The sequence below is a fragment of the Mchenga conophoros genome, linkage group LG17, assembly GCF_057382185.1.
Source record: "Mchenga conophoros isolate Kocher_MC1m ecotype Shallow Benthic linkage group LG17, M_conophoros_male_GT1.1, whole genome shotgun sequence".
In the NCBI taxonomy this organism is placed as follows: Eukaryota; Metazoa; Chordata; class Actinopteri; order Cichliformes; family Cichlidae; genus Mchenga; species Mchenga conophoros.
In genome coordinates, this window is record NC_140542.1 from 9,405,005 (window position 1) to 9,413,796 (window position 8,792).

Below are 8,792 nucleotides of genomic sequence, written 5' to 3' on the forward strand. Positions count from 1 at the left end.
ACTACAGCTCAAAATAAAGTTTTTAAAAATCAACATCGTTCGTTTAAGAATCCAAAGATTCTTATCTGTGTCAAATCGGAGTTTTTTTCTGTTCAGCAAAAAAATCCAGTGACGTTATATTTAGCCAATTACGTAAAAGTGGACTTTTGAGTAAATGTTTGATTTTAAATGCAAGGGGTTAAATGTTGAAAACGACCTTGTGTCACAACCAGATTCATTTCACTGAGCCAATAAAGATGTCTCTGTGTTCGGGTTCATTACTTGTGCGTTTACTTTGCTAAAAGTCAGTTTATGATAATTAATTAATACTATTCCTAATTTATCTTTGTGTAAAGGTTCTCAGAACAAGGAGAAAACGGTCGCTGTGCACACAGTTTAGGGAGGGGACACTGCTAAAAATAATGAGCACCAATTTGCATGGCTCTCAGGGTTAAAGGCAACAATTACTCAATCTGATAAATATCAGTATCAGTCAACTCTGGAAACTCTAGTACTCAGTACTCACTAGTATTGATTACAACACACCACAGGAGCTGCACACAAAAAAATCCACATTTTGACCTCAAAGGACATGATTGCATTTGCGTCTGGGATATTTCCCCTCTACAGAAGCAACAGTTAGATTTTTTTGTTTTGTTTTTAAATAATAAAAAAACTCTGGATGCATACATATAAAACAGAAATTGTTCGTTTTTATTCAAGGCAGCACAAACAAACCATACATTATAAAAATATGCCACTAAAATATATGTGTGTGTGTGTGTGTGTATACATATATATATATATATATATATATATATATATATATATATATATAATGTTTGTTAACACTGGACTAGCATCTGAGAAACATTAAGACAACAATTTACAACAAAGTATACTGAAAATTAAAATAGATGTAAAAACATACACGCACACACACACACACATGCACAAAAAGAAAACCGGCTTGTGTTGCATGTGTGATCCAACACACTGCAAGTCCTGGGACCACAAAAATAAAATTAGACATAAAGGGCACATCACTGTGCTTCATTTTAGCCAAGACGGCACATTCAAAGACTATAATCATGGCAACACGCACTGTTTCTTGCAAAAACACCATTAACCAGGGAAAGGAAATACCCAAAAGAAGGTAATGTTCACATTATCAAACAATATCAGGCAGTTGATTTGATACTGATTGCTCTGTTATTAACGTAGTTCTCTTCAGGCCTTAAAAATGTTAACACAGCTGTGTAGCATACAACATAAAACAACAGTGAAGAAACTGAGCAAGCCTGTGCACCACGTTTGACAGACTTTACTTCAGTAAACCTAATACTCCCATCCTCTCTTACTATCTGTACATGTTGGCTTGCTATGCCTGCTTTTAAAGTAAGTTACAATGTCCTACTTATGGAATAAAAAAAGTCATACAGAGCTACATTGTTGCAGACACATATCCCGGCACCACTGGTGACTTTGACTGAACTTGAAAATAAACTGATTACAAATCTAACCTGGCTGACTGGAGATGTGGTGCTGTAATCAAACACACACACGCACACACGTTGCAGTGAAGTTATGTGTGGAGACTTCCTTTTGTGCTTGTGTCCATTACTGTAATGTACATGTACGATATGGTTGTATCTATATGCATCTGTGGTATGTCTGTGCAGATGAATCTAAGCATTAAGACTGTACTCCTGCTTGTAGCAGCAGGGCCGGCAGACAGCGTTGACTAGGCCATTTCCCAGCTGTAGGAGACAGATGATGAACTCCAGCACTGCCAGGCCCAGTAAGACACACAGCAGAGTGATGTTCCACTCTATGATGTTAACCGGCTGAAGGCACCGTGTCCACGTTTCTGGCTGCAGAAGATACCTGGGACAGAGAGTAAGTGTGATTATCAAAGAGCAAGTCACAAACTGGTGAAGGCATAACTCATAGGTGTCAAACTCTGGCCCGCAGCTTAATTACATTTGGCCCGCGAAGCCATACCAAATTACTATTAGAGCTGGCCTACTGGTATTATACAGCTAATATATATATTGTTTAGTATTAAGCTTTGCTTGTTCCATATTCAGTTTTCCAGCAAAACTTATTTGAGTCCATAAGAAAAGATTCATTCTTATATCTGGAGAAAGATTTTTTTTTTCAATAAATATTAATGTTAGCCCACGACTTTGTTCCAGTTTTGAATTTTGGCCCACTGTGTATTTGAGTTTGACACCCCTGGCATAACTGATCCAGAAAATTAGAGCAAGTGCTGTTGTGCTACATTCTCTCCAGAAAGGCAGCAAAGACTCAAATGCAGAAATCACCCCGACCTGGTCACGGCAGATGGCTGCCCCTCCCTGAGCCTGGTTCTGCCTGACTTTTTCCTTCCTACTGTTGCAAATTTTTCTTAGGTGCCATATTTTCCGTACTATAAGCAACACTTAAAATCCTTTAATTTAATTCTAGTTTTCACCTAAACACAATATACCATGTTCTGACTGAAATTTAAACAACCAGTGAGCAGCAGGCTATAGTATGGAGTGACATATCAGTGTCCAATGTGGGGTTTTTTATGTGCAAGTAAACCATCAACACTGACACAAATACAAGAAAACTGCCTCTGAATAGCTGTCCATTATGGATGAAAGGGTTAAGCACTTTAAGGAGACTATTGTTGTGATTTGGTGCTACATAAATAAAACTGAAGCGAACTGATAAATGAAGCAGACAAAATGTGATGAGCTGATTCAAAGTGTTAAATTAAAAGCTTTCCTACTCTAATTTTAAAGATGAGGCCTTAAGGGAGGACAGTGCAAGTGAGGGAGGTCACTTGTAGACTGAAGAATCATAATAAACTATCAGAGACAGAGCAAAAGCTTTAAGAGTGGTCAAATCAACAATCTGGTGCTTTTTTAGAATAAATGAATGCACAAATCATTTCAGCCTGAAAGGCCACAGACAATAACTAAAGTGTATGGTACAATTATTGACAACATTATTTATACTCCAGAAAAACATCAACTTTGCAACATCTAACCAAGTCTATAGTCAAGACCTTAATATATAGAAATATAGGGTTTACAGACATGTACAAACTGCTGGTTATGGAGCAAAAATGCCAGACTATACCAGTAAATGGCTATACTCTCTGCTCAGCTTCAGCTAAATGCTTCAAAACTAATCGAACAGCACAAATGCACAGTGCAAATTTTCTCAAGGTAACCAAACGGGATATTCTTCAACGGTCAAGTTAACTGATCTCATCCCAGCATGCTTTTCAGTTAATGGAGAAAAACGTGAAGGCAGAGACCCACAACTGAAGGTGACTGATCTTCTGTATTTTAATTACCTGATATAATACACAGTAATAATGCGTAAATAATAATGCATGTGATATAATCTCTTTTCACAGTTTCTGTGTAAAAGCGTGCTTTTAATAATCGTTCTTTTATTACCCAGTGTTGCAGCAATATAAGTTAGAGTTACAACTTTTTCATCTGTACTAGAAAGCTCAGTAAAAAATACAGTTGGTTTTCTGTTTGTTTTGTTTTTATACAGGTATTTATATTAAAAAATTACCTTTGTATTCAAAATACTGATAATCTTTCAGAAGATGTAAGAGAGCTGAAATAATAAACTGAATACGAAAGTGAAAAGCACGAAAGACTGCACAAGTCATTTCAAAATCTTACCTGAATACTTACTTTATGACATTTCATAGACAACATTAACTGATAACGAAACGATTGTTACACAACGCCGCACAAAACACGCACCTATGCAGACATCTACATCTTCATACACAAAGCGCTAGGATGTATCCTTACCTGCCCTTTTGGTCTGCAAAGGGGTACGACCATCCATACGAGGTGAAGCATTGGGGGCCCTGCAGGAGTGCATACCCTGATACGATGAAACAGTAGGCAGACCCCACCAGACCGACCACAGCTGCCAACACTGACCCACACATCTACAGAGGAACAGCAGCACACAAAGGGATTTTTAAACACGTGCTTTCGTGTTTTTGTGCAGCTTCATTTCTGCCTGAATGAAAAGCTGCTTCACTTATGCATTTCATAAATGAGATACAGAGGCAGCTGCCACACACACACACACACACACACACACACACACACACACACACACACACACACACACACACACACACACACACACACACACACACACACACACACACACACGTGTATCTGCAGCTGTGCCCGTGGCCTGAAGGGTGTGAGCCAAGCTTACTTTGTTGAGTGTTACCTAACAATGGGGGCCTTGTTGAGTTATCATAGCTGGCTTAGAATTAGCATTCAGTTCATAAGGACACAGTGTTGGGCAGCTTAAAAACTTTACCCTTGTAATCAAGCAAGTAGTGAGAAAAAAAAGGAAAACATTTAGATTTAGAAAATGAAAATGGCAGCCGGCAGTTTGGAAATAACGGCCTGCATGTTGTGAACCCAATTTTCTGTGCAGCACAGCGTCTCCTTTGTAGATTTTTAAGCATTATTTACAGCTTAACACGTCTCTTACCATTAAACTCTCATTCCAGCAGCAACTACATTTCCCCAGCGTGGTGAAGGCAACCGCTGGAACCAGCATCTAAAAGTACAGAAAGTATTTGTTATTTGTTTTATTGACCATTAATAACACCCAATAGCAGCAATCTTTGCATTTGGTTACTAGGAGCTGCCAGAGTAATTCAGTGCTCTATACCAGCATCTCTACTGCCACCTACTGTTGATCACCGCTTACAAGTCAAATCCTGTGTTTCATTCATACAGCATATACCACAACGTTTTCTCAAAGAGCTTTGCAATCTAGCCAACATGTGGCACACTCTATCCTCAAATGTCATGTTGCCGCACTAAATACTGTACAAATGTCACCTAACAACGAATCACATATATTCAACACAATCAGCGTGAAGCTGTAATGTTCATTCAGCTGTTAGTTTTTTAATGGGACTTAGTCTTAGAGCTATTCTTGGCTTCATGTAGGTGGTGAAAAATGTGACTATTCTCCCTGAGATCCAAATTCAAAGTGATTTTAATGATACATATCATACATTGTTTGACTTTGGTCCAAAACAAAATGGCCAACCTCCACATGAAATAAGCCTGCTTTCTCTTCATTGCCCTAACAGAGAGAAACCGTTTGCTATAGCTGGAGTTAATTAATAGTGCACATTAAACATAACTTTATGACAGACCCTTCTGCGTCCCAATGGTACCAGTAATTTGAGATGGGCAAACATGAGCACAGGCCATTTAAAGTGCAGTGTGAATTGCGGCAGCTGCCACATAGTGTACTTGTGTGTACAACTCAAGAACTAAAGGCAATCCAACATTTGTTTGTTTCAGGAATTGACTTTTTATCTTCTTCATCCCTTATTTTCTGTCCTCCTCTTCCCTGTGTCGGTATCTTTTGCTCTCCTACTACATCGTAAAAGAGGAAAGGCGGTTCCCTTGGTTTAACACATTAACGTATGAACAGAAACAAAGAGAGGGATCAGAGTGTTGTTCCACATCCTGGACATCCCTCTTAAAGCCCCATCCTATAACAGAGGCAGCAGGGGAGGCTGACGACAAGCAGCGGCGGGAGGTGCACAGTGAGAAAGGAAGAGAAGGAAAAAGGAAGCCAGAAGAGCAAGGGAGAGGAAGGGAGTAACCCAAAAATAGATTATGCCCTGATTGGTTCAGTTTGCTCTTTGACTCTCAGCATTTGGTCATTTCCACAGAGAAAGATAAAGCCCAGAGAGGGAAAGACTGACACAAACTCAGACTAAAAATCATTCCTTTCTCAGACAAAGAGGCCCAAGATGGATTTTAGTCAGACTGCCCTTTATAAGTATTTTATCAGGCTTGTTTAAAAGTAATTACACTGAGAACCTTTTAGCAGTTAAAGACGTGACATATTACAGAGAAAGAGCAGGAAAGTGAGAATATACCATGTAAGTCAGTATGGTTTTCAGGCTTCTTTCCTTTATCCTATGCAGGCCTTCATACCAACAGCTATCAATGCCGCCGTACAGACTCATCACACTCAGAATTTTTCTTTAAAAAAAAGGTTCAAAACCTGCCATAAGTGGTGCCTGTTTTTGAAAGCTTGAACATTTCAATTAAGACCAAACTGAAAAACCAGAAACATAGGCAAGGGCGATAGTGGAATGCACAACATCCAGTCTTTATCGTGTTGTTCTTCACAAAGTCTTGATGCTACAACTTGTACAAACCCTGAGCACGTTCACAGACACTCTGAGCATATTTTTTTTACTCAAAATGTGCACGTGTTCTGCTGATTAACACACTCGGTCTTGTCTGGGGGGGATTACAGTCTCTCCTCTGTTCCTCCACAAAACCAAATTAAAAGAACAGCTCCGTTCTGCTCAGTCCGAGCATAAACCCATCAGATCAGCGGCATGCAGAGCAGACGGATTAACTGTGGATGCACACAAAACTCCATTGTTCTCACTGAGCAACTGCAAACACTCTGTCTGAAAGGTGCTGATGGGAAAACGACCAGAATTTAACAAACTTTTGACGTAAAATCAAAACTCAACCAAAATCCTCTCAACTACAACTGAACTAATTTAGTAGAAGTTAAAAGCAAGTTGAAAGCATAAATGAGTTCTGACTAGTATCAACTTATCAACAAAAGCGAGGCTTTCTTACACACAGTGGCACTGCCATTGACTACATGTGCCAGCACCTGCTGCACTTACTGCTGAATGAGGGAGGCAGGAAGGTGACATAAGCATCCAGCAATTGTAATCACGCTTTTAAAGGATTTCATCTGCTAACTGGGTAGTGTTTCAGAGTCACATGGTCACGGGGTGAGAGAATGCTTCTTACACACGGCAGTGAAAATGACTCATGATAAACAATGGCTGGCTACAAATGAAAAGGAAATCTCACTACACTGAGAATCACTGAATTTCACCCTTTCACCTCATCTAAAGGAGATAGATACACCACTGGCATCTGTCCCAAATCACATTGCTGCCACATATTTAAAATTTTCCAGAGTACGAAAAAAAAATGCTTATTATGTAGCATCCAAGCTGAACTTTTAGTAAAAGGACATTGAACTTTATACCATGTGATGTCACGTTTTCAGTAACAGCTCATCAAATGGAACACAAATAAACCTTCAGACGCACAAGCTTCTAGTTTCTTCTTCTTCTCCACTACAGCTGCCAACCGTTCAAACAGCAAAAAATGAAAAAACAAACGCTATTACGATCAATTATTTTGGAGCATTTGGACAGGGTGTTGTCTAAAGCCTCAAACCTCAAAATGTCGTACATACAAAAAATATAGACAAATAACCAGCTAATTTTTCTATTATTGATTGGCAATTCTCCATGTAATACAAAGTATAAAATAAATGAATCTTTGAGCACAGTCACCATCATGACCGGAAGTTAAAAACAGATTTAAACCTCCAGATATCTGATGATCCAATCAGACTTAAACCCTAAACTATAATGTTACAAATTAAAAATGACAGAAGATGATCAAAGAGGGTTTTTTTTTTTGTACTCACCAACAGCCCCCCACCTCCTAGGCCACCAAAGTACCAGATGTAGCTGGCCAGGCGGTCCTGCTTAATGTAGGTGATTTCTCCCATGGGAAACAGCAGTAGCAGGTTTGCCACAATACAGCAAAGGGCCAGAGGCAACAGAGCCAGGCCCAGAGACCTGGCAAAACCCACCGAACAACACATCGCTCACCCCCCAGAAAATCCACGCTCACAACCACAGGGTGGAGAGGAGAGAGCTCGAATGGGCTGAGGAAGGCAGAGACCGAGTGAAAGAGGGGAGGGAAGGGTCCGAGCAGCTGGGGAGGCAGGAAACGAAAATAAGTGACAAGACCCTGGTGTTTGTGTGTGTGTGTGCTTGTGTGTAACTGCTAGGCTAGTGTGTTAGATTTTCCTTCCTTTGCTGAGAAGGTTCTGCCATGACACACGTATGAGGAAGTACACACTCACAGGAAGCTGGAGGGTGACCCAATAGAACTCTGGCACAAATATAACGAAGAAACCCACAAATGTGTGTGTGCGTGTGTGTGTGTTTCCCACAGCCTCTTAGATAGCAGGGTCTTTTAGAGCACTCTTATACTTACACAGCAAGGAGCCACTTTCCCTCACAGTGACTTAATCATAAGAGCAGATCCATAATCTGGGATAGTCTATAATATTTAGTTTTAGTGGGAAGTGGGAAGTTTTAGTGGGAATCCAGATCGCTTTCTAAAAACCTTCAGGACTGCAAAGCACCAGCCTTAGCTGAGAATGGACTTTTTGAGTTTCCTACCACATCTATTTTGGTATTAGTTGGTATGTAAGGTGCTGCTCGAATTATTTTATTTATTGGTTAAAACTGCACGGTGGTGTAGATTTTTAGTATATCAGGGGAGTGGAAATTCCAGTCTTCCCATAATGAGAAAAAAATCCAGTTGAAAGTCTAAAAGAGGTGAAAACATATTCAAATCTGTGAACAAGTAAACTCGTTTTGTCATCGGACAACAACAGCAGTGTTTGTGTGATCGGTGGATGCAAAATGTGTATTAAAGGTTTCCACGCTATAGAGTAGGCAGTCATGGCTTTAAAGCGTTTGATACAATTTACCTGTTTGTTTCAGGTAATGATGCCGTAGGTCAGCAGGTGTATATAGGTCAATAAAGCATAATGTGACCTCTGTATGGATACATGTGTGTGTTTCAGATGCCCTCAACACTGTGAGCTGTTTTATAATCCAGCTGGAATTCAGCACATCCAGATCAACTGCAGGGTAAGCTGGTACTGAC

The 8,792-nt window shown here is 39.8% G+C and overlaps 1 protein-coding gene across 1 annotated transcript; it reads right to left on the reverse strand.

Annotated features, from left to right (window-relative positions):
• Window positions 1–790: 790 nt before the first annotated feature.
• Window positions 791–7,892, reverse strand: tm4sf1 (transmembrane 4 L six family member 1). Its single transcript, XM_085251748.1, has 4 exons — window positions 7,534–7,892; window positions 4,519–4,587; window positions 3,810–3,952; window positions 791–1,866 (listed from the first exon to the last, which is right to left on the reverse strand). The coding sequence occupies exons 1-4, from the start codon at window positions 7,711–7,713 to the stop codon at window positions 1,668–1,670; spliced, it is 591 nt and encodes a 196-aa protein (XP_085107874.1). The 5' UTR covers window positions 7,714–7,892; the 3' UTR covers window positions 791–1,667.
• Between the last annotated feature and the right edge of the window lie 900 nt (window positions 7,893–8,792).

What these genes read in the sequence shown, in the direction of transcription:
- tm4sf1 (XM_085251748.1), bottom strand. Translation starts at nt 7,713, where the DNA reads ATGTGTTGTTCGGTGGGTTTTGCCAGGTCTCTGGGCCTGGCTCTGTTG. An exon ending in TAGGAGGTGGGGGGCTGTTG is followed by an intron (nt 4,588 to 7,533) that starts GTGAGTACAAAA and finishes CTGTACTTTTAG; the next exon opens with ATGCTGGTTCCAGCGGTTGC. An exon ending in GCTGGAATGAGAGTTTAATG is followed by an intron (nt 3,953 to 4,518) that starts GTAAGAGACGTG and finishes GTTCCTCTGTAG; the next exon opens with ATGTGTGGGTCAGTGTTGGC.